Below are 26049 nucleotides of genomic sequence, written 5' to 3'. Positions count from 1 at the left end.
TCACAAATACTGATCTATGACAAAATGCATTCTTCTTTTGTCCCCAGATCAGCTCCTGATTAGATCAAAAAGCCTGCATGGTTTGCCGTTGCTGCTTAAGAGGACATCAGCTTTGTTCATTAAAAGATTCCACCATACCCGGCGCGATGTCAGAGGCTTCATTGCTCAGGTCATCCTCCCAGTCCTCTTTGTGATGGCTGCGATGGGACTTGGGACACTGAGAACTAAGGAAACTGAATATCCTGAACTGAGTCTTTCCCCATCTCTGTACGGCACATCCGACCAGGCAGACTTCTTTGGGTGAGTGGTGTTCTTTGTGGTTCTTAAATCCATTTTGTTTGAAAAGAGCCAGTTTTACCATCAGGATTCTTTCTAAGCACATGCAGTGGAAAAGTGTTACAGGGATAACATGTAGTTACGTTATTTGTGTAGTTATGTTACAAAGATAGCATGTAGCTACGTTATCTGTGTAGTTATGTTACGCAGATAACACGTAGCTACATTATCTGTGTAATTATGTTATGCAGATAACATGTAGAAATCCTGTTTCTAAGGGATCTCTGGGGGAGATGACTTGGCTCAGACCAGCAATCAGAAAGCTTTAGAAAAACAACCTCTCAGCTGGAATTAACTGTGAAATACGTTGGGGATATTCTTTGCATTTCCCATTGGAGTCCTCTGGCCCTCTTCTCTGTCGGCGCAGGACATACTTTCATGCTCAGGCCCCACTAGTCCAAGGCACACAGTCAATTTGAAGGACGTGTGCTTTTTTAGTGTAATTAAGATGTCATCACTGAATTCTTTCATTGTGTTTAAAAATCCTGTTACCAAAATGATTATATTCTTGTATCATTCTGATTTCATGATGTGAACTGCTGTCTTTCTCCAGTGGTTCGCAGTTTTAAATCAGACGTATAGAATTTAGCTCTAAAGCAAGTATATCTGCTCTTAGATGTTCTTTCCCAGGACTGCTCACACCTTTCCACTTCAGTCCTGCTAGATGGGGGTATGAGCCAGAACTGCATGTCTGAGTCCTCTGTTCCCAATGTTCTTTGCTTCTACTGATGGATCATTGCTAGAGGGCTGGGTCAGAAGTGAGAAGCATCTTCCTGAATGACCAAAACCAAATGGACATCACAGACGAGAGAGCTGATTGAGATGAGAACTGGAAGTAGTGCCTGAAAATTGCAGTAGATGCTTTTTCCATGGAGAGAGAATCTTGATTGTCCAAAAGTTCATCAGTATGTTGTTTAGATCTAGAGGCAGCAAATTGCTGGAGTGGCTGTGCAGCTGTAAGTGATGAACAGTCCTTTTAAACCTGTGTGACTGTCCTCATGTACTGCATGTACTTAGGTGATTTGCAGGGCTAGCACAACAAATAATAATTTATTTAACATCTTAAATCCTGTTTCATTCAGACACAGCTTTCCTCTGCCCAGTGGTAGTGGAAGTACCTTGAACATTTTCCTGTTTTCTTTTTTCTTTGTTAAATCTTAGGAATTTTAATGAAACCACAGATGCTTTAGTTGCTTCAATGCTTGCTTTCCCTGGAACAGATAACACATGCATGAATGAAAGCAATTCGTAAGTAGTTCTTGGCTTTCTTCCATTTAAATTCTGATCCTGTGAGAGAATTGACATAACGCTATTAGCCATTAGACCTTAATAACCATCTTTGATCATCTGCAGAATTTTCATGCATTGGTGCCACATGCAGAGGAAAAAAAAAATCTCCTGCCTCTCTTCAGATTGACTTGCAGACTCTTTCAGCTCCTTAGTCGATGTCTAACTGTCCTTTTGCAGGCAGACACAAGTTTTTGCTGCTCACAGACTTGAGCTGGCAGGGTGCAAGTCGGTTCTGAGCAGGGAGCTGTGTAGTCATGATTGGTGTGAAGCAGATCCCAGCCCTGCTGAGAGCCTACGTGGCTCCTGTGCGGCTTGGAGTGAAGGCTTGCATCTGCCAGCGCAGAACTGTAGATATCCTTGGAGACAGGAAACTATACTGTGCTTTAAGGATGGGATGGGACTTCCACACTGTGCCAGGACTTGACACTGGTGTTCTTTGCTTGCCTCAAGAAGTATTCACCACCGCAAGTGGACTCCTTTATTACTATGAGTAGTAAGGAAACAGCTTTGGTGGTGGCAGGATGCCAGGACAAGAGCATGCTATTCTCGTATCTGGGAAGTAGTCCTTGCCTCCCCAGTAATCCCAATTTTAACACTAAGCCCACCCAGGAAGCTGTCAATGTAGCTTTTGTTACACGTATCTAAAAGCTGTGCCATGAGTGCTGGTTTGTTTCTGGCCCTGCAGATAAATTTCCAAAGAATTGGTAGTAAGATCCTGGGCAGACTTGCATGCTCATGTGTGCCACGTATCTGCAGGCAAATATTTATACTGAGTATTTACAGTGACTGCCTAGCCAAGATGGCCCATCACAGGACTCCCCAGTTATTGCAATGACAATAGCCCTTATTTCTGCACTGCAAGATGATTTTGGCCTTGGCGCGATAACTCCTTGCACTGTCTACTGTGGGAATGAAGTGGTGTCTGGATTCTTTCTAATCAGCAGAACGAATCCAGGCACGGAGAGCAGTAGTGAGGACTCTGCCGAGAGGCACTGAAGACGGTGGGAGGATGGGTATTCCCCGAAGCACCCGGAGCTGACAAGAAAGTCTGCTCTTCTGCAGAAGCTACTCACTGCCATCCCTGCTGTCATTAAACATGACAGCAATTAGTATCGTGTGCACACCTGAGCATAGAGACCTCAGAGGAAAATGTGTTCATTTTCAGGCAGTGTTTGAAGGAGGACATGCTTGGCCAGTGGATTATCAGTGGAAACCAGAGAACTAAGTATTCTGCCTGCAACTGCACAGATGGCATCCAGGTAATTTGAATAAACCCCAGGGTGATGGGGATTGGGGGGATAGCTGGGGGCCTTGTAGGTTGGGAGTGGTTTTGTGCACAGGCGTGACGCTAAGGGGAGCTCAGTGTTCAAATTCCTCCTGTCTCTTTTTGACCTTACTAATCCTCTACACTGGTTAACCACTGTCTGCACCAGTTTGGGGACAGGAGAGGAAACAGCATCCTCAAAAGATTCACATGCTAATAGATCTGCCTTGCTCCCCGTGGTGGGAAAAGGTTTAATGCTGTTTTTGAATGTTGTATGATTGTCCCATTTAGCAGAGGTGAACACGTATTCAAGAGGAAAATTTCGTCTTATAGAAGCACTGTCATTATATGAAAGCATAGCTATTATTGCTGTTTGCTCTTCAGAATTTAACTTTATGCAAAATCTAGACCCATCTGCTTTTACTCTGTTCTTCATTATAAATCGTGATGATTAATAATATTAGTTATTTGCATTACGGTGGTACATACAGAACCAGATATGGGCACTGCCTTTACATGCACATGGGGAAAAGGCAGATTCTGCCCCAAGGATGTTACAATTTTACAGTCCAGTTTGAAGCTGAGCTCTCCTCCCTCTGGTGCTGTTCACCTGTCTTCAGTTTTTTTCCAGTAGGAAATCAGACTCATGGCGCAGCATGATGCCATTTGTAAGATAAAGCATGTACTTAGTTGAATGTTCCTAATCACTCCTTAAAATGCAGCTATTTTCTGCGGTTTTCTGGACATACACTTAATTTCACATCATTAAAAGTATTGGCAGCATTTCTCCAGTAAGTCTGGATAATGTTCAAAGCTGCAGGCACAGGCAGGTGTACCTTAGCACGAAGCAGGCTATTTTGTGTATTCTGATGCAAAGTTACACAATGGGGGAGGCCAGCATTTTTGTTATGGATGAGCTGAAAGAAGCAGCCAGCATGCTATCTGGTAGGACACTTCAGAAACAGTCGATGTGACTTTGACCCTCAGCATGTTAAATTATATATTCAGGACTAATCTAAGGTTTCTCTGAAGCTTGGGAAAATATTGCCAATGTCTGACAGTAAAGCAAAGACGCGGAGTGCAGTTGCTGTGAAATGCAAGATGAGAGTTTGAGGCCACCACAGAGTTTTGTGCTCTGAGAGTTGTTTTGCCCTCTGCAGTTGTCTGTGCAGTCACTCTGATGCTCTGCTAAGTAGGATCAGCCTTAATGCAGCAAAAATCTTCCTACATAGCATGAAGATATTTCAAGGTCTCGCTGATGTCAGTAGAACTCAAGCGTAGATTTAAGCAAATATTGTTTTTAAGCACCTCACTAAATATGTTCAGGACAGCAAGCAGGGATGTATGGTGTGTGTCTTTGCAACTTGATTTGCGAATCATCAGCTTCTGCAGCCGTCAGTCCCAGGACCGGAATGTTGCTCTTAATGTTGTCCTGATATGCTAGTTTTTAGTTAAAATACAAACATTTTTGTTCATTTTTCTCCACTCAGACATGTCCACAGACGAACTACACTCCTCCTCACAGAAGGACCTTCTCCACTCGGACAGTTTATAACCTGACAGGGCACGATGTGGAGACCTACATTCTGGCAACTACCAAAGATTTCCTGCAAAAACGGTACAGCATAGATCTCCAGTCCTTCTCTGAACTGCATTGGGAGCAGCCTCTTATACATATCATATCCACTATGCTTGAAGAGGTGATAGTGCATTTGGGGTTTAGAAGGCCCTCTCTGCCAATGCTCTCTCTGAATCTGGTGAAAGGAGGTAAAATTTCCTGCAATCATGGAGTTAAAAATAAAGGTTTGTGCAAGTGCTGTTCTTGATCATAGCAGAGATAGCCTAGGGATACTGTGTCAATCACCTAATATGTTGATGGCTGGATCTGCAGACAAGCCTTTGTCTGACTCAGAAATGCTTAAAAGGAGGAAAATCTGACACAGCTTGTCACGAAGTAAACCCTGGGGAGAGACTTACCTCGAAGTTTGATTCTCTGAAAAGTCTCAGTGTGTGCTTCACTTAAACAAGTGCATCCGTCCCGGTGAAATAAGAGGCTGAACGTTTTCTTGCACCATGGGGCTGTTAGAGCTATTAGTGTGTCTGGACTCTGCAACACAGCCGCACACTATGTCTTGGGGCAAAAATAGCTTGCCATTAAGGTTGTCAAGGAATATGTTCACCTGCCATTGATTTAAACTGAGCTGCCTGTCTTCTGGGTAGGACGCAGTCATCTCATTCCTGTGTGGAAGGTAAGCATGGTAGGAGTCCACACAGATCCAAAATGTTTCTCAGATGGAGGCTTTCAGCACACTTTTGTGATAGTGCTGCCAAGTTTCTGTTTCCCTTTTTCCCCCCAGATAAGGGGTCCTGCTGCAGTGTTGGCTTGGCCACACACTCCATACTGGGATAAACTCTTTTAAGTCAAACTAGAATTAACTGGGGTGACAGTGGCATACTAACATGCTCCAATGAAAGGTATTAAAGCTTTTGAATGAGAGTAGCAATGCATTTCCTCTGATTTTCACTCAGGTACGGTGGCTGGAGTTTTGGGCTCCCTTTGACAACAGATCTCCAGTTCGATATCAAGCCAGTGCCCCCCCAACAGAACATTGACTAAGGTAACTAACCTCCATCTGCTCATCCTAGTGTGGGATTCCAGTGTGGGCCCAGGGGAAGTGACGTTGCGTTCAGAGGTATTTCAGAAAATAGAGCAAAACCCTCTGAAATCTGCACTTTGGCGTGGGAGAGGTGACTTGCAGTTCATTTCCTTCTCTCTCCCCATTCTTCTTTATTGGTCTGGCTTCCTTTGCTAGCAGAGGACAATTTCTCTGCTGTCATAATTTTATTATACAGAGGTGAAAAGATCAATTAATAGCACCTTTATCTCATGAGAGAATGTGCTTACCAGCTAGGAATGGCTGGTGCATTCTGATATACACATTTCTCTGTTTCTGCTCAATGAAAATGTTGTAACGCATCAGCATTAAAAGCACCAAGGCTGAAATCTAAGGTAGCAGGGAAATGCAAGAGAGTTGACAAGATTCTGTTATCTCATTGCAAATCCTAGCTACCAGGAGAGTGTTCCTGTAAGAGCAGTGCTGTTCTCAGAGGTGACTTCCATAGAAAGGAATCACAGGGTTTGTTTCACTAACACTCAGAGCTCATGTAATGAGTTTGCTGATGTTTTCACCCCTCCAATCTTACAGCTTCATCTCAGATCTGTAAGCTGCAGCTATTTGCTTACCACATGTCAGATTTAATACCTGGAAACCTTCGTAGTGTTGGAAGTAGAGCTGACTCCAGTCCTTGCTCTGCTAGGGCAAGAATGAAACCACTGAGCATGCAGGACTTGGGGATATGCAAAAGTGGATGCTGTGGGCTGTGTTTAAGCCTCTAAGCTTAATAGCCTAAGCTCTCTGTCCTTTGGTAGATAATTTACACCTCCAACTTGTGTGCTGTGGGTTGAGCCTGAAGTAGGGGATGATAAATCCTCCCAAAGTGCATGTTCTGTGATCTGATTTTTCCCCTCGGTCCTCAGGGTTTATCACGGTATAGGTAAGAAAAGTTATCCTGGGGAGGCAAGGGCTGTTGCTGAATGAGAAGGTAATGACTGTCTATTTTTTGCCCTAAAGCAAAAAATAAACTTTCCCTCCCCCTGGCTTTCAAGGGGCATTAGACACATGACTGCTTAGCCATCTTTGGGAAGTCCCCACTGCTGGTGTTCATCAGATCTGAGCAACTTATTACAGAGAAGAAACCAATTTTTTGTACACGTTATGTCACATATCCAGCTAGTGCTTCTTCCTTCTCTCCTGGAGGGCACATTACTCTGATGGGACTGATTGTGCTGAGGGTGAAATGTGCTTTTATACTCATTCAGTACTTGATGTGGTTTAATCACTGGACTTTAACTTGTAGAGCTTATGACTTTAGATAACATCCATAGAATGATTCATTTGAGCAAGCAAAACAAACCAAAATGTTATCAGTAACAGTTTCTCTCCCAAACTGTTTCAATTTCTCAATTGTGTGCAGGTGTGGTATAATCCCGAAGGTTATCACAGCCTTCCAGCCTATCTCAACAGCTTGAACAACTTCATTCTTCGAGCTAACTTGCCAAAAAATGAGACTTCCAGATACGGTAAGTGTCCCTCTACATGAGCAGATGATTTCTCCCCTTTGGGGGAAAATATCCTCGGTCTGTTGAAATCGATGACAATGCTTACCTTGACTTCAATGAGGCCATTTCTTTATTCCCAATTATGCCATTCCTTTAAATTGCTGAATTGAAAAACATGACCAAATCACATATTTCATTTGTCTTAGTCAAAGACTTGGGGAACTGGATAGAGAGGACCCCAGCCCCACTTGCCTCATCCAAAAAATGCCAATGGTTGCTATTTGATTTATTGCCTCTCATCATGGTACTGCAATTGCTGTCTCTTGATAGGTGTCCATTAGTTATGCATAGAAAGGCTACTCTAGGTCATCTCTGGGGGTGGGTTAGATTAGCAAATTTTAATATGTCACCCTTCTGCTGAGAGGAATTCAGGATGTGTGGGTATGTGTATGTTTGTGTTAGGATGAAAATGAGAGTGAGATTAAGTGAGAAACATAATTTTCAGCTATATTTTTCCTCTGACAGGTGACATACACAGATTCCAGGGAGTGTTAGTAGCCTGTTTGGGGTTATCGGTTCTCGTAGCTTCTCCTTGGTAATGCAACACAGCAACCCAAATTCCTGCTGATAAACCCAGGGCACCCTATCTTACCATTTAAGGTTTAGCCTACATTAAGGGTGCAGCACGGGCACAAGCATGTCTGTGCCTGTGTGCCTGTCTCTAGAGATGGAGGGGGTGCAGGGAGAAGAGAAAGATTTATGTTGATGTCATTTTGAGAAATCTTATACAAAGATTTATGGGATCTGACAAGAGTAGCAATTGTGTGCAGAAATGCCCTACCGATTGATTTTCTTTGACAAATGGTGCCCTTCCAGCCATGTTCTGGTCATGCCTAGCCCCCCTCACCTCAGAGGCCTGCTGTTCCAGGTGACAGTGTCTCTTTGCTCATAAGACTATTCCTCGCCGATGTGTCTGAATTAAACTATAATGGAAAAGGCATCTGGTGTGAAGCTTTGAGTGTCATGCCATGAATTAAAGAAACAGCAGAACGCTGATTATGAGTCAAAGCAGCATGTCTGTCTTCCCACCTCTTGATAAGGATGCACTGAAACTCCCCTCACAACAAGCAAAACGAGTGCCGTGTCCCTGCCGCTGTCCTAAAATACCTGGTGCCTTGTGCCTTCGAGATTTGCAGCATGCCCTCCAGGTCAGGAGGTTCAAGCTCTTCAGTGTGTGCTGCAAAAGCGTATCACAAAGCTGCAGCCCCTGCCCAGGTGCGGAGAAAGGAGACCTGAGCCAGGAGCTTCCAGCAGCAGGAACATCCCAGAGCAGCTGAATTATTGAGCAGTGAAGCTTCTTGCCCTGTCTCTGTATTCCCAACACATGCTGCAGCAAGAGCAAAGGCTGGAAGCTCATGTGAACAGTCAGAAAGTTTTCACAGGGAAAGTTTTATACTAGCTAAATAACAATTTTCAGGGGGAAAAAATAGCAGTTTTTATTCCATCTGTCCTGCTGCTTATGTGGTTTTGGAAAGAAATGCTTAGTTGTGAATGACCAGACAGATAATCCTCTGCTTCCCGCTAATGATCCAAGCCATAGAATGGGGGAAATAAAATGAATGGATGGGGATAGCTCCCCCAGGGTAGAGTAAATCCAGTTTGAAATACAATTGAGCAGGCATTCTGCGTGGTATGTTCCTGGCAGCTAAATCTATTTGTTGTTGTGACAAATAAATGACAGTTTAAGAACCATTGAAATGGCCAGATAAAAATGTGTTGTCATTTCAACAGTTTGAAAGAGGTGCCAGTCCCGTTTTAGAGGTTTGACTTAGGCTGCGTATATTTTTAAAAAATACATAAAAAGCTTTTTACCCTGTCACTAAGCAAGTCATAATAGCTTTTGACTTATGTATATTGTGCTTTCTCTTCTCTCAATCCCAACCAACAAAAAAGAGAAAGCATTGAAATGGAAATTTTGACTTCTAGCCTAAGCTTCAGTAAAGGAGAATGGCTTTATAGTGAAGTATTAACAGATTAGACAGACAGTATCTTTCTTTCTCTCTCTGTCTCATAGAGAAGGGAAACATTTCCTGGCTGTTTGTGTGGCTTTATCAGCAGCCCAAATTTTAATTCCGTTTCTCTCAATGATGACAAGACTGAGGGCTTTTTCCCCTATGAAATGTGTTTCCTATGAAATCTTCCCTTTCAAATTTATTTGCACAGTATGGCATTTGATCAGCTAAACCCACAGTCTCCTCCTTTCTCGTCCCCAAGTCGGAGTGCTTGTTCTTAGGGAAAATGGCCCAGAATAGTTCTTCCTTGTATAACTGCTGAAAGTCAGGCACCTGGCTGTAAGGAGCTTAAATTTCAGAGGTGGCATGTTCTAGCAAATCTCTCTGGATTTAATAGCGGCTAGAGGTCCTCCAGCACTCCCTGAGAACTAGGGCATTTACTTAGGTGCCTAAATAGGGATTGAGAGCCTCGGTTTTAGGCACATAAATGTCTTAGCTTAAACCCTTTCTCAGGTGCTAGAGTCTTAGAGACTGGGCTGTAGTCTTGGTGGGACCAAGGCAGAGACCTTCACTGGAGGCTGGAACTGGCCCACCAGAGCCCCCCAAGTTCCTCCTTCTGTTTTTATAGGCACAAATTGCCTCCAAACATAACAAATGCACTGTGATTAACAATACTAGTCTGTTCTGGGCTAAGCGTTCTCCTTGGTAAAGGAGTACTTAAACCAGATCTTCTGAAAGTACCTGCGCATGAGCAGAGGCTTTCTCTCTTGTAGTTTGTGCCAGATCAAAAAGACCCCTTAAAATGGGTTTTTGAAAACATTGCACAGGGTTAACTAAGTTAGTAACTAGATTTTTGCTAGTTCCTTTGGACAATTTTTTTTTTTCCTAGCTGCATAAAACAGAATAGTTGAAATTAACTCATTGCTAAACTGGGAATGAAAGTGTAATTTTCTTGGGTTTATGCCAGCACTTCAACAGACACCCATATTGAGAAAGACGCATATCACGCGAAGATAATAGTTGTGGAGAAAGGCAATAGGGAATGATTTGTTTCTGATGATAAAAGAACAAATGAAATTAAGTGTGATTATCAAACAGCAGCTTTAAAGTGAAACATGTTCATCAGTTTTGAATGTTTCAGTATTAAGGAATCTAACCTAAAATACCCACACCCACAAGCGTGTGCCTAATTTTTGGTGTGGGGGTACTCTCACTGAAGTGAGTTATACTATCAGCCAGACAGATGCAGAAACAAGGCCTAGGGTTTGAATTTCAGATCTTCTGTGCATCAAAGAGAAGTCATAGGAAAAATGAGCATGTTCGAAATTCTGCCCAAGATCACACCAAGATGACACAGGAAAAAACAGCTGCTCAGAGTTTTCTGTATTACTGTCAGTATCAGGAACTGGTGAAGGAAGCTTTAAGTTAGCCCCATTTTCAATTTATTTTCTTTTTGTCTTTTTAGGTATTTTCTTATCAGCTCACCCATATCCTGGAGGACAGAGCCAAGAACAAGTAATGTAAGGAGATTCATTTGCTGATGGCTGAGTTGTTTAGCTTCAAAGGCAGTAAATCAGCCTCCTGGAAAGCACAAACCAGCCTAAATTACTGAATATCTTTCCCTAAGTGATGAAACTGCTCTCTCCCTTGTCTTCATTCCCTCTACCCATGAGTGGCATCCTACTTGCCATCAGAGCTGCTGATTCCTGTTAGGATTTCTTTGCAGGCTCCCATATAGATCTGGAGGTCACAGTTATGGCATCACATGTTTTTGTGCTTTGGCGCAATAATAATCATCACATATTTTTCATTTTGGCCTTTCCAGTCAATGCTATGGTACAGTGCTGTAAGTCCTTTTTCCTAGGCATAATTAACGTCAGCAAAAGATGCTGGCACTGAGTCAGGGCCTCTTTGTTTCTGAGCTCTAAGCAATACCTCCTCAATGAGGGAAATCTGCTGCTTCGACTCACCATGTACATATTTCTCCACTTTCTCCCCAGGCTCAACAGCTTACTCGACATAATAGTTTCAATGTCTGTTTTGGTTGGCTACTCTATCACAACGGCAAGCTTTGTGCTCTACATGGTAAAAGAACATCAAACCAAAGCCAAACAACTGCAGCATATTTCAGGCATTGGGATGACAAGCTATTGGGTGACTAACTTCGTTTATGATCTGGTAAATAATTCACATTCCTAAATGCACCAAGAGTAGCATTACACAGCAAGGGAAAAAAGTTCTTTATTTAAAGTTGGTTGCCTAGACTTCTTAATATTATTACTACCAAGAGCGTTATGTAGTAATTGTTCTCCAAGGCATTGAAGACTATTAAATGTGAACTGCAACACTGGAGTTTGCTAAGCAAAGGCATTCCTTCTCTCTTGAGTGTATGCAAAACACTCAGCACATTTATATGAGAGCAACACAGAACAGGCCAGAGCTTGATTTCCATTTTAACATGCAAGCAGCAAGCTGCTTTTCTGTTAGCTTGCAGGGCTAGATTAGTTGTCATGCAGGCTTTACACATCTGGGGTAAGGCTTTGGGGCATGAGGCTACGCCGTTTTGGAAACCATGGGAGTACAGGCTGTGACATTAGCAGACATCTCACAGCAGACATTCCCCTGTTGGGCAAAAATCCATTGCTGGGTTGAATGCTCTCTTTAAGATTATATATTACAAAAATTTTTAAGCCAAGGAAAGCTACTAGTGCAGCTATATGCCTTCCAGGACCTGAGCAAGTTCCTTTCTACAGTGCTGCACTGTGCTGTATGGATAGTTGAGCTCTCCAGCACTGCGCTGCATTACACGGCATAGCGTGCCCTTGTTATTCTTGAAGTTAAGTTTCCTCATGGTAAAGAGGGTTAATGGCACTGCTGGAAAGCATCGCAGGTCTAAGAGGATAAATATGCAAAGTGTCTGTAGACTGAAGTGCTTTGTGTCTTATGAATTACCTTCGGTGCATGATGTCAAACCCTCACATAGATCGAGATCTACAAGTGCAGACTATCTCTGCTCGTGAGCTTTGGCTTTGCCAGCTATGCTGTAATGGTGATCAGCTCTACATATCCGACAATATCTATTGATGCAGTTCTGCTAGCGCCTAAAATCCAAGTGATATCATCAGTTCCTGAAAGCATGAAGCCTTCAAGGGCATTTGGGTGGCCAGCCCCCTTCGACGCAGCAGAGGGCTAAGGGCTGAAATCCCTTGGGGAATGTGAGCCTCGACTTTTTCTGCAAAGCACAGCCTAAGCTTCTAGGTGTTTTGGTAACACCGATCACTAACAAAGCAGTACAGACAATACAGTTCTCACCACTAAGTAGTCTAAACTGCCTGTGTATAGGGGCTGGTGTGATTAGGCAACAGTAAAAGTACCTCCTGCCTTGCAGGGGGGGCTTGAATGGGGTCTGCAGGCGGCATGGCTGCAGTCTGACTTGGCAGAGCAGCCCCGAGTCGCAGTGCAGGGTGAGGATGGGGCAGGCCTGTGTCTGCTTCCCTGATCCGGGCCCTCGCTCCAGCGCTGCATATTTGTAAATCAGCCCGTGGAAAATTCCCCAGAGTCCTTGCCACCATCAGTACTCAGTGGGCTGAAACTAATCCAACGCTCTCGGCAACTTGATATTTCTCAGTGAATCTCTGCCAGTAAATTCTGTTAAATCCCAAAGTCAGGGAAGAGAGGAACCTCTCAAGGCAGACATTTGGTAGGTCCCTGCTTTGACTCAACATTATAAAAACTAGATTTACAGGGCACAATGAAGTGGTCTGACTGCAAGGCTAACTGGAAAACCAAAGCGGTATTTTTCCTTCGCAACTTTTTTTAAGGCACTTTCTGCCCACAGCCCTGAATGTTGAAGCCTAGCCTATTCAAAATGACTCTGCGGGAATTCATTTGCAAGACTCCCAAAGGTCTCAGGAGGACTTGAGACACCCACCTATATCTGGTTTCCCTTAGAAAACCCAAGCTGCATTTGTGGGACCAGATTCAGACCTGGCATTGTTGCTTCTGCATGTTTCTAGGAAAATGTTTAAGAATTATCTTCCTAATAACATCTTTTTAATATAATTTCGCAGGTATTTTTTATGGTTCCTATTGGACTCTCAATAGGAGTTATTTCATCCTTCCAGATACCAGCTTTCTGCAACAACAGTAACTTACTGGCAGTATTTCTTTTGCTGTTACTGTTTGGGTAAGTGTGTAGCTTAGTTATTTAAATATCATTGCACAGAGGGAGGAACTGTATATTGCAGGCTGCTGCAATTTGAAATCCAAGGGAGGAATATGTGGGCTTTTTTCTTCAATGTGCACTTTACAAATGGTGACTAGTTGCTCCTTCCAGGAGCAGTGAGATAAACTACTGTTGTCATGCCTGCCTTGTTCAAAGCAAACTATGTGAGGGTATGAAATATTCAAGGTCACAGTGACAGCTCAAGCTGTAAGCAGATGTTTACTGAACTATTGCAAAGTTCAAGATATAGAAGCATTTCAGAATCAGAGAGAAAAAAAACCCAAACCAGTAGCACAATTCAGGAAAACTTAGCAAAACTGTCTCCCTAGCTTTGAATCCTCCAGGCCCTCTGCTTTCAGTCAGGGCTCCATGTTCAAAGTATGCATCATAAACTTTGTCTCCAGATTCTAACAGATACAAAGCTGTTTTTCCTTCTTGAAGCTCCTGTAATGCGGAAATCTGGTCACATGCCAAAACAGAACTGTTATGTTGTCTGATGCCTTTAGTTGTTTGTTTTCAATCGCTCTTTGAGTTACTGTAGTTTTCTCTGCACGGTTGGCAATTTATAGATATGCAACATTTTCATGGATGTACCTGCTGGCTGGGTTTTTCAAAGAAACAGGAATGGCCTTCATCGTTTATGTCTGCGTCAACTTGTTCTTTGGCATCAACACCATTATTACTCACTCGGTTGTATTTCTGCTCTCCCAGGAAAAGGCCACGGACCAGGTAGGAACCCTAGTAATACTGAGCCCTTGGTGAAACAACAGGAGGCTTCTGGTTGAGTTTGGTGCTTTGATCAGGTCCATAGCAGATGGCTGGTTTCGAGACATTTGAGGTAGACCAAGCAGAGGACACTAGTCGTAGGACTTCATGGGGTTCCCTATAGACAGGACATGAGTCCAATACGAGTCCTGCTTGTCTGTAAATCTGCACATCCAGAAAAGAAGCAAATGATGGCGACAGAGGGGAGAAGACAAAAAGAGAGGCAGAAAACTGCCCATGCAGGGAAGGGCAGGAGGTGGGTGTAGATGTTGATAAAAAGTTGGTGAGGACTTTGAACCATTGCTAAGTCTTGCAGCATGAACTGTGGAGAGTGACAGCTAGACATCTTTGCCCCGAGTCTGACATGTGCTGCACTAAGCCCAGCACCATCTGTCTGTCATCTAGCTCTGTAATGCAATCATCTTCTCCCTGCAAGGATGAAAAATGGCTCAGAGACAGTGATGATTCCCTGAAGTAAAGCCGTCTTTTAAACTGAGATATCCCTGCGAATCACTGGCATAACACCTTATATTTAGTTTTCTTTTTTTGTGAAGGACAATTACTTTGTAAAAAAATAGCTGGACAGTGCTTGTTTAGCAAGCCCCCTCTGCATTTTAGCAATGTGCAATTATGATCATCTTTTATCCCTCTGTGCCCCAGTGGCAGTGAGTCAGTTTCTTTCCATGCTAATTTACTGCCTCTCCACTTTTCTGTGTGAGCTGATCCTTTCTTATGCTAGAATCGTACCAAATCTCTACGTTGAAGAGGCTCCTAAGTGTGAGACTGTGCACTGGGCTGTTTTGCTGTGAATTCACTTGAAAAGCCCTTCTATATCTATCAAAGCCAAATCTTGCGGTTTATGGAAACGTTTGTCCAAGGAAAGCAGATAGGACAGGGCTTCAGGGGAGTGGGCTGTGCTCCACAGTGGGTAGGTAGTACAGCACCTGTGTGGTTTTGGGAGGCGCAGTGCAGCTCAGCGGCAGGATTCAGCTCTGGCTCACAGGTGGGTTTCGGGCTGCTGCATGCACAGGGTGAGGCGGTGGGAGTAGCAGTGAGTGACTATGCTGCTAACTGGCTGCTGTTTACTATGGGTGTTCACAACCTCAGAGATGCCTGTTGACTTCTCTGACCTTGTGCCTGTGAAATGAGCTGTCTCCAGAGCTCTTTGCTCTCAATTTATCTCTGCTCTGAGACACAAGCAAATCCCAATGTAATTGTTACACTTCAGTCCCACAGTAAAACCTATGAATTTATTCCATGAACAAAAACAGTGACTGACTGTGCTGATTTTTGTTTGGTTTTTTCTTTTTCTTTTTTGTTTGTTGTTTTTTTTTTTTTTTTCCAGGGCTTGCGTGATCTTGCTGAAAACTTAAGGCACGTGTTCCTTCTGTTTCCACAATTTTGCTTTGGCTATGGCTTGATTGAACTGTCACAGGATCAGGCACTGCTGGGCTTCTTAAAAGCCTATGGAGTGGACTACCCTGACAAAACCTTTGAGTTGGACAAGACCACATCTAAGCTGTTTGCCATGTTTATCCAGGGCACCTTATTTTTTGCCATTCGTCTTACGGTTCACGACAGGATGATTCAGAGACTCTGGAACAACATACTAGAGTAAGTAACATCTGGAGTCTCACAATTAAAACAGATCAACCCAGTGCTCAGTGGTTTAGTTCTGGGACCTCACACCATCATTGTCAATTATGAAGCCCATAAATTTCCAAGACACTTCACAAACACGGAGTAAGTCTTCTCTGGCCACAGCCCTGATACTCACCAGTAATTAGAGTATTAACTAATAGTGGTGTAGATACTGAAGTCTCTTGGTAGTCCTTGCTGGCTGAGACTACAGCCCTCATTGCAGGGCTCTGGGTTTGGTGGGCTGATGTTTAGCTGGTTGGTAAGAGCAGTCAGTCCACTGCCAACCTCCTCTGAATCTCCCCGTCTCCTCTGGCTTGGGTGAGCACATGGAAGAGCGAGAACAGTGCTGTCACCTGCATTATGAGTGTCTGCACAGGGCAGGCCTGGCTCCAGCTCAGATTATTTGACGGAAAAGAGAAAAAAAATCAGGTAGAAAGAGAATGCTGGTTTTTTTATTTCGGAGAGAATAGAAACTGTCTGTACATCTGAGTATTTTTTGCATGCCCTGGGATCTCACAGGAAGGCTCCTTAGCATCTATTCCAAGCACGCAAGTCCTCTGCTGTCTGCTTGGCAGAGGGTAAGGTCCCCTCTCTGCCCTCCCTGTAGGTTCCTGTTTGACAGAGTGCATGGCAAAGTATCACTTCTGTCACCTGCTGCTGAAGAGGACGAGGATGTCCAGGCAGAGAGGAACCGAGTGGAGTCTGGCAAAGCTGACTTCGATGTGGTGCAGCTCCAGAATCTCACAAAGATCTACCACCTTCCTCACAAACACATCGTGGCTGTGAAAAACATCAGCCTCGGGATTCCTGCTGGAGAGGTTAGCATGGGGAAAAGGCTTGTTGGCACCTTCCACCCTGGGCAGGGAAACTGGAACAGATCCAGCCCCACTGTCAACTCTTCTCCCAGTCCTTGCTGCTGCAACTGTAACAGTTTGTTCTGCTCTGACCTCTTCCTTCCTTCCTTTGCCTTATTTATTGATTCTTGGGGTTATGGTAGTGACCAAAGGCTCCTGGTGGATTTGGGACACCAAGTGATAGTTTGAAAGCCCTAGAAGGAGGAAAAGTGGATGGGACAGTGATGGAGCTGTATTCAGAGCAAAACGCCTGCATGCTGTGTTTGTACAGCTCCTGGGACAGCGCAGCCTGGCGGGGTGGCGTGGGTCACTGTGGGTTACCATGTGGTAAATGAAGAAAGCAGAATCTGTCCAGTTGTAATTATTCACCTAAAGTGCATAGGAGACAGTAAGTCAGATTTACCTGCTTGTATTTTCCTATCAAGGAAAGATAAATCACTTCAGCTGAACAGAGATTTTCATGAACCGTGACTTAAAACTAACTCTAAAGAAAAAAAAACATTCTTTGTTCCTGTCAGTGCAGTTAGCTGCAAAAACATTGACTCATGAGAAAAGACAGGAGCACACAGAGCACCTCTAAGATCCAAAGGAAAGTGGAGACCAGATTCTACCTCAGGCTGGGCACCTGACTTGTGGGAAGCTTGGAATTAATCCTTGGTGTCTGTTTTTTTTTAAATTGCCTGGACTCCACTGACTCCTGGGCAGGAGGACAGTAGCCTTATGTGGAGACTATGGCACTGATTGTTCTGGCAGAGGATTTTTTCCAAGCCACAACTGGCATTGAGGTTTCTAACTTCTGGCAAAAGTCACCCTGATGCTGGTGGGGTTTAGAACCACAGAATCATTTAGGTTGGAAAAGACCTTTAAGATCATTAAGTCCAACCATTAACCCAGCACTGCCAAGTCCATCACCTATGTTGCTAAGCACCACATCTACACACCTTATAAATACCACCAGGGATGGTGATACGGGGAAGCTTGTGCCAGTGCTTCACCACCCTTTCAGTGAAGAAATGTTTCTCAATATCTGATCTAAACCTCCCTTGGCACAGCTTGAGACCATTTCTTCTTGTCCTGTCACTTGTTACCTGGGAGAAGAGGCCAACCCCCACCTGCCCACAGCCCTTGTCAGGTAGTTGTAGAGAGCAATGAGGTCCCCCCTGAGCTTCCTTTACTCCAGGCTAAACACCCCCAGTCCCCTCACCTACTCCTCATACGACTTGTGCTCCAGACCCTTCCCCAGCTCCGTTGCCCTTCTCTGGACACACTTTAGCCCCTCAATGTCCCTCTTGAAGTGAAGGGGGCCCAAAATTGGACACAGTGTTCGAGGTGTGGCCTCACCAGTGCTGAGTACAGGGGGACAGTCACTTCCCCGGCCCTGCTGGCCACACTGTTTCTCATACAAGCCAGGATGCTGTTGGCCTTCTTGGCCACCTGGGCACACGGCTGGCCCATGTTCAGCTGGCTGTCCACCAGCACCCTCAGGTCCTTTTCCTCCAGGCAGCTTCCCAGCTGCTCTGCCCCAAGCCTGTAGCGTTGGTACCCAAGTGCAGGACCCAGCACTGAGCCGTGTTGAACCTTATTTAGGGTGCCATTTCCCATCTGTTAGCACAGGCTGTGGCCCTGCACTGCAGACTGCACAAATACTGTCCCTGCATCTCAAGGTGGGGAAAAGCCTTGGTTTGATGCTGTGCGCCTGCAGTGGGCCCAGCACATGAGGATTTTCAGATCAGCTGGTCTGTACTAACTATTGAAATAATAGTAATTATCAGCACAATGGTGATTGCTTATGCAATACACAACTGCACATCTCCAACCTTAGCAATAAAACATAGATTTTTAGCATGAGATACTGAACTGCACTACAGGGAGCCAGTTCTTAATCTTATTAATGTAGTGCATTAGTAAGATTATTTGACAAAAATCTTGTGTTGCATTAAGGTTTTACCAATGACAGCACAAACCTCACTCACCTCATTCCTATGAATAGCTCTGTTCCTGTCAATGGTAGGCTTTGCACAAATTAGATGATCAGGATTTGCCCTGTCAGATGAGCCCACTGCAAAAATGCACCTTGCAGTAAAAGGAATGACTCTATTAGAGACACATCCCTGATTCTTCACCGTATTAAACAAATGGTCCTAATATACGCTGCAGTATATTGCACCATAAACAACCTCCATTATAATGTTCGTATGCTCAGAGTACCTCTGCCTCTCACAATTCATCTTGCTCAAGGGTCCAGAGAAAAGAAGAGACGAGATGCACTGAGCACTCATCTCAGAGTAGTATTTCTGCAATATAAATACAGCATAGTTACATTTCTACTTTTCTTTCTCGCAACCCAGTGCTTTGGCTTGCTTGGTGTGAACGGAGCTGGAAAGACGACCATCTTTAAGATGTTGACAGGTGATATCGGAGCATCCAGCGGAAGGTTGCGGGTCCAGGATCATTCTGGGTATGGAGGACGTAATTTCTGGGGAAGGCGCATGAGCAGATCAGCCTGGGAGCAGTTTTTAAGGCTGGATGGCAACAGAAAAGAAATGCAAAACTCTGAAACAAAGCAAAACATTCAAAACAGAGCAAAAATAAATAAGGCAGGAAATATCATCCTTTGAAGATGGTATGGTTGCTTCCCTAGGGGACTGCATTTTGCTGTTGTACCTCTGCTGTTCTCAGTGGTGTTTTTTCCACTTCATTCCACTACAAATCAGATCAGACTCAGATCCTCAGCTGAGTGTGATCCCACTTCTGAGCTAGTGTCTGGAGACCAGCAGGACTCATCTCAAAGTGCTCCTGAACAGGAGTAGGCCTGGTGGCAACTGTGCCACCTGAAGCGTTGGTGGTAATTGAAGAGCTATGTACTAGACGTCATGGCTAACAGATGTTGCAAATCCAAGTCTTCCTTTGCAGAACTGAGGGCCTAAAAGCTGAAGGTCTGCAAATTTGTAGCGTTTTCCTTCAAGGGTTGGGGAAGGGAATAGGAAGTAGGGAAAAGCAGTTTTCTCTCTCCTGTCTAATTCCAGGGTGCATTGGCAATTCAGTGAGTTTAAAATGACTTGCCAACTTCCTTATACAGGTCCTTGAATGACATTAGTGAGGCACACTGGTCGCTTTTTGGCTACTGTCCACAAGAAGATGCCTTGGATGACTTGCTGACAGTGGAAGAGCACATGTATTACTATGCTAGGCTCCACGGCATCCCAGAGAGAGATATCAAAGGAGTGAGTAACACTGGGGTGTGACTTAAAGCATTTTTCAGTTATTAATTATTATTCAGTTATGTAAATGCCTTTACATTGATAGCATTAGTCTTTCAATAATAGATATGCACACGGTAATTTATGCCTGGATATTGTTGGGAAAGCAGTACTCTTGCTTCCATAGGTTGTACTCCAGCTTCTCCACCGGCTGAATCTGATGGCCTACAAAGACAGGGTCACCTCTATGTGCAGTTATGGCACCAACAGAAAATTGTCAACTGCTTTGGCTCTCATTGGGAATCCATCAATTCTGCTGCTGGTGAGAAACGGGGGCTTTGTTTGGGCTAAAATGAGCAGATCTTCGGGCTGGCAGGGGTACCTTGACAGTCTAGCAAAACCCTCTCAGGCACAGCTTACAGGACGCTGCCCAAATGCCCATACTTAGCCTGGCAACATATGTATCAGAGGAAAGTTTAGATTCCATAAAGCACCCAGATTTTCTTTGAGGGCATAAGAGAGTGGTGAGTCCACTGGTTTCTCTGTTAGCATCTTTCAGAGGTCAAAAATAGATCCTATATTTGCCAATTAAAGTCTCCTTGTTCCCAGCTCTTTCTTGGGTTTTTTTGGGTTGGTTTTTTTTTTTTTTTGTATCAACTGAACTGCACAGTGTTTCAAGAAAAGGGGCATCTGAGGCTCCGAATCTGTAGACGACCAAAGAAGCAACTTCCCTCAGGACCGGAACATAGAACTATTTTTCTAGGTTTGGCTTCCCCTTTTGTCTTTCACTTTGAACCTTCCAGTTCTTCCATGAGGTATGCCATCCTTACAATACGTCTTTTTGTGCAGTTTTTCCACTTGCTGTGTTTTGAATGTGTGCAATGCTCTGTGAGCATGTTTCCCAATACTAAATTTTGTGCCTAGTGAACATAAATCTCCTTTGTCCCAACTTGTATTGAGCCTAGCACTGCTGCCTTTACTTCTGACCACATACACAAGTGCTCTAGCTGCTTTTGCAAGATAAAAAACTTCAGTAAAAATAGAAAGTGAGGAAATTTCCTCGGTACTGACTGCTGCCTGAATCCAAGCTGTTTTATTTCCTCCTTATATAAGGCGTTGTCCCCAACGATAACAATTTCTCAATCAGAAATTGGCTAACAATTTTATCAGCAATGTATAAGATAGGAGATAGCATGCCATCATTCATCTCTGGGTTACTGTCTCTCTAAATGGGGAAATGCAACACTTGCTCTGTCAGCATATGAGGAGACAGAACGCAGGTGCACGTGGGATCCAAGTGCTAGTTAATAGCTTCTTGTGTGAGATTATGCCTGTGGTGTTTATGGATATTTAAAACACCATGGTATAAAATGCACAGTAGGGTTGATCTTAGATGGTGCTATCGCAGCCAGTCAGTTGCTCTGGAGTCCAGCAGAGGTTGAGAGTTTCCACGAGTCAGCAGAGGAGCTGTGCCGTTCTAAAGGGCAGTGAGGTGGAGGTCTTAGTCAAGCTGACTTGCTGCTTCTTGAAGAAATGTCTCATAGGATGTCTCAGTCAAATCTGTAACGCAATTGAAGAAAATTCTTCTCCTGGGCCTGTACCAGTGTAAGCTCTCCTGCGGGTCCTTACTAGCAAACATATCACTAATGATGAACCTAATAAGAGCACAAGTGTCAGGAAGATCAGATTTTGAGGGCAAATTTACATTCAGTCCTGTCTTTCCCAACAGGATGAACCAAGCTCTGGAATGGATCCAAATGCTAAACGCCACCTTTGGAAGATCATCAGTGAAGAAGTGCAGAACAAATGCTCGGTGATACTCACATCCCACAGGTAGGGCTGTTTGGGTCTGCCTCCCATTTCAGGGTCTGCAGGAGGTATGGAGAGGCCTGTCCTTCACACTCATTGTTGGTCCTTGCAGAATTTTAGGATTCCTTGCAGAATTTGCTATGACAGGTTTGGGGGTCTGTTGTGGCTGAATGTGGGTGCTCACAGAGACCTGCAACACTTTAGGGAAGATCAGTAATGTTCTCTGATTATTAAAATAACTAATTTTTTTATACCTTCTCAATGACATATTAAGAGTTTTTTCGTTGGCTTTTCAGCATGGAAGAATGTGAAGCTCTCTGTACCAGGCTGGCTATTATGGTGAACGGGAGTTTTCAGTGCATTGGCTCTTTGCAGCATATCAAGAGCAGGTCAGTAAAATGTACCTATTTCACTTTTACTGAGAGGCATATGAAGATACTAACCTGCAGCTTCAAGAGCTCAGAACGTGAGGCCTTTGTTAACAGGGCATCAAAATAATGTCATTTTCTGGTTTATGTTTCTTACTACACCGCTGAAATTCTGTGTTAACTGAAGCACTTTCTACTCTCTCACAGCCTTTTTTTCCCAGAAATGTGTTCCCCAAACTAATCTGTTCACTGCCGAAAATGTGAAAAGCATGTTAGGCTTGAGCTTCGATTTTATTAGTTATCACAATAGCTTGGCTTCTTATTAAGTTTCACTCCAGGTTAACAACCCTGACCCCATTCAAGCTGCACTCTGCCTGGATTAGATTTCCCCAAAGAGGCTGTGCAGCACTCTCAAAGGATTTTCTTTATCTGTTTCTCTTTTCTACTGTGTTAATTGTGATTTTCTTTTCCCCCTAGGTTTGGAAGAGGATTCACCGTGAAGATGCACTTAAATAGCAACACCGTTTGCACTGAGATGCTGACAGAGTTCATGAAGTCACACTTTCCAAATACATGCCTGAAGGTAAGCAAGACAAATGCTTTCAGGAGAGACCCTGTCAGTCTCTTCAAATTAACCAAGACAATCTTCCAAGATAAGACACCTTGTAACATACCGTGCACATAGATCTGTGCTCTCAGAGTGTGAGGGATTCATACACTCACATTGGTCAGTGCTATCAGCACTATTGCCCAAGGGCTGGAGCACTCCAGTTCCTTGGTGGCTAAAATAACTCCAGCCAAACAGCTGCAGTGATCCTATAAGGCAGCTGTTAGGTGACCCTCTGCTCCTGGGAATGGTCCCGCTGAAGGCTGGACTGGATGGACCCCCCCTTAATATTCAGTGGGTAATGAGATGGTGGGGTGCTTCCAGTAGCTGTGTAACTGTAAAACCAGAGTAACTGAGTCACAAATCCCATCCATTGTCCATAACCCAATCTCTGCATTAATCAAAATGGCAAACTTGGAGCTGGAAAATGCTATGGCTACCCTCAAGCTTCCAGCTCTGGAGCTTAGTTATCATGTCCCAGTCACAAAACCCACAAAAAATCCCAATGGGGAAATACCGGTCAATATGGACACTAATATTCTTCACATCTGGGAGCCGCAAGGAGAGAACACACCCACTGCCCTTTCATTTTCCCATGGTTCGCTCCTCTTTGCTTTTATTCTCAGCCAGGCAGCCACCAGTCAAACCTGTTGGCTCTTCATAGGCAGCAACCTCTGGACTTTACCCCATCATTCCTGTTCCCACAGGATCGGCATTTCAACATGGTGGAGTATCACGTTCCAGTCTCTGCAGGAGGGGTAGCAAATATATTTGATCTCCTGGAAGCCAGCAAAGCAGCCTTCAATATCAGGCACTTCTCAGTGAGTCAAACAACGTTAGAGGAGGTAAGGAATTAAAGATGTGTGGCCATCCATTTAAAACTGTTAACAGGGGAGCAGACTGATGGTTACATATAATGGACTGCTGCACACAATAGACCACATTTTGAAAGGGATTTCCATCTATATTCCTCGTGAGGATACTTTATCAGTACTATTGCCTCCAGATACTTGTGCTGGCGCTAGGAAAATGCATACAGAAAGCTGCGTGTAGCATAACGGATCTGTTCTTCTCTCTGTCACTGCTGATTTCAGCAGCCTTGTGGGTGTGGATGAAGGGCAGGATTATGAATCACTCCCAAGTCCGGTGCTAGGCTTTCCACCGGCCCTGAAAATTTTCTTGATTTCAACCTTTCTTGTCCTGTTTTTGGATTGTAAGTTCATTTAGCATTACTCCAAACTTAGATTCAGGGTTAACTTCCGTTCATTTTCCCTTGGAAGAATGTTCCCACTGGCATCAAAATCTTGCAGGAAGCACATCATCTGAAAGGATGCTGCAAGGACTGTCCAGAAGAAATCATCCCATTGAGCATCAGTGTCTGATATATTAGGTCTGTCCCAGAGAGAGGAAAAAAGCTGCAGCCTTGTCATCCTACGAATTGTTAAACAGAGATCTGGGGAGCAGGTCCTCAGCACTGTTTTAGCAAGGGGCAGCAGTTTTGAGAGAAACAGGCAGAAAAACTGCAGTCATGTTTTGTGGGAGGACAACTTGGATTTGTGTATGCGCAAATGTGATTGCAGGTAGTGTTCTAGTAAGAATATTTTATGTATTCATTAGATACTGTTCAAATGAAGACTGTTACACGTGATTATATATGCACCTGTCTATATAATATGCAGTTGTGCGTGCACGGATGTCAATTATATGTAGACAGATGGGTTTATAAAGTAATAATATAGCTCTATTGCACTGTGATCAAAATGAGCCACCACACGAGTATTACTTCAGTAGTACTTTTGAAACATGAGCTGCAGGACAATTGGATTTTGAACAGGAATGTCTGCCACTGCATCCCAGGTGTCGATTCAGCAGTACAGAGGCGTGCACCCATTTATTTATATTAGCCCATAAAAGCCCAACATTTGCAATTCTTAAATCCAGCGTGAATCCATTCCGGAGCACTCTCTCCAGGCTCACAGTCAAATGAACAGCCGTTCCTTTTTTTACATTCATTCATTCATATTATAAATTAATTATGCTGTCACATATTGACTGTTTTCCTTTAAACTTCCAGGTTTTCATCAACTTTGCTAAAGATCAAGCAGATCCTGATGGCGCGGATGCAGGTCCTGATGTGACACTGGACAGCTCTGACACAAGTAGCCAAGATAGCACCATAAGCTCCATCTATTGAAGGGACCAGCCACAGGGGATCATAGAAGTTGGGGAAAAGAACTGATGACCCCTCTGGTTTCTTCCAGTCCCTTCTAAGATTCTGGGATAAGGGGGAAGAAAAGTACCAAAGTACCACTTTCTTCAAGTACTTTTTTTTTTTTTTTAATATCACTTATTTTGTTACTAGGAACATGGTAGGCATTTAAGACTGGCATTTGGTTACAAATCAGATTGGTCTTTCCACAGGTTCTTTCCCCTCCCACCCTTAGTTCTTGTTTTATGATCACTGTAATGCCTGTGAGGACTTAGTTGACATCACCTGCTGCTCATGGCCATTTGCTTACAGCAGAAATGGCCGTGATGGAGCAGAGGAGCTGCCGGCAGTGCAGGGTGTTTGACAAAAAAGCAGCCCCACAGCTGCCCTCTCTGAAAGCCCACGCTCCACTCCTTTCTTAGGAACAGACTTTCTGGGTGGCCATGAGAAATTTGTTCAGTTTTGACAGGTTCCCCACTGGTGACGTGGGGTTCATGGCCTCGCCCTACCTCACAGGGGTGTTGTGAGGATGTAGGTGTTATGTACCGAGAGTTGCATATGCTGTTGGTGGGGGCCGTCTCTGGTAATGACACAAAGCTTAACTGTATGTGTGGGTTATGTCAGTACAAATATAATTATTTTAAAAGTCAGCACTTCCAGTGGTTTTGGTTTGGTCCTGTAGTTTATTCCAACTCTGTGTAACTCATTGATTAAGCCCTCCAATCCTAGCCAGTTCCTGGCTCTTGGTACCCAATGGAAGATCATTCTTCCAGCCCCTTTCTCCTTTTGGCTGGTGTTCAGGGCTTCTCTGTTACAGAAGATGAATGGTATGAGGCAGGTATATTTGCTGAATCCTCTAATATGATGAAGTTTGCTTCATAAGACAGTGTTTCCCTAAGCAGAGTAACATCAACAAGCATCTCCCTTGCTCAGGAAACCTCTATGTCCCAGGCGGCTCTGCTTCTCCACTTCCTTGTCAGTGACCTTCTTCCTCAACACCCAAGTGGTGGCTGCCCCTGTAACTCTAGAGCTGTGTTTTCCCACATAATAAGGCATAATTAGCTTCTGCTTCAAAGATTCTGCCCACTGGCTTTAAATGAGACCTCTGTCTACCTTTGAGCAGCAGCCTCCCAGTAGCAGAGTTCAGCACCAGCACCATGTCCTGCTTTTTCCCCCCCAGAATCATTAATATGTAGAATAGTTTAATATTACCCTTTTTATATGTATTGGCACAAAACCTCAAAGACCCTGGCAGTTTTGGGTCAGGGCATTGCTGTACGTGGTGCTATTCAAGCACGTAATAAACTTAAAACTCTTTCGAGCTCAATAAACTTAGTTGCTGGTGAAAG

General features: G+C 44.0%; 1 protein-coding gene across 1 annotated transcript in view; it reads left to right on the top strand.

The window, feature by feature from the left end:
* The window catches only part of ABCA12 (ATP binding cassette subfamily A member 12), an 88522-nt gene extending 62738 nt beyond the window's left edge, over positions 1-25784 (top strand). The window contains 21 exon segments of the mRNA XM_040603906.1: positions 48-300; positions 1498-1584; positions 2792-2885; positions 4381-4508; positions 5420-5483; positions 5485-5508; positions 6926-7031; positions 10488-10542; positions 11023-11200; positions 13093-13208; positions 13817-13976; positions 15358-15626; positions 16261-16471; positions 18856-18965; positions 19587-19731; positions 19895-20029; positions 21437-21540; positions 21813-21905; positions 22362-22467; positions 23199-23336; positions 24566-25784. Of these exon segments, the coding sequence (XP_040459840.1) occupies positions 48-300; positions 1498-1584; positions 2792-2885; positions 4381-4508; positions 5420-5483; positions 5485-5508; positions 6926-7031; positions 10488-10542; positions 11023-11200; positions 13093-13208; positions 13817-13976; positions 15358-15626; positions 16261-16471; positions 18856-18965; positions 19587-19731; positions 19895-20029; positions 21437-21540; positions 21813-21905; positions 22362-22467; positions 23199-23336; positions 24566-24685 (2696 nt within the window). The 3' untranslated portion in view covers positions 24686-25784.
* The last annotated feature ends 265 nt before the right edge of the window (positions 25785-26049 follow it).

Source organism: Falco naumanni, chromosome 8, assembly GCF_017639655.2.
Source record: "Falco naumanni isolate bFalNau1 chromosome 8, bFalNau1.pat, whole genome shotgun sequence".
NCBI classification, from domain to species: Eukaryota; Metazoa; Chordata; class Aves; order Falconiformes; family Falconidae; genus Falco; species Falco naumanni.
This window is presented reverse-complemented; position numbering and strand designations above follow the sequence as displayed.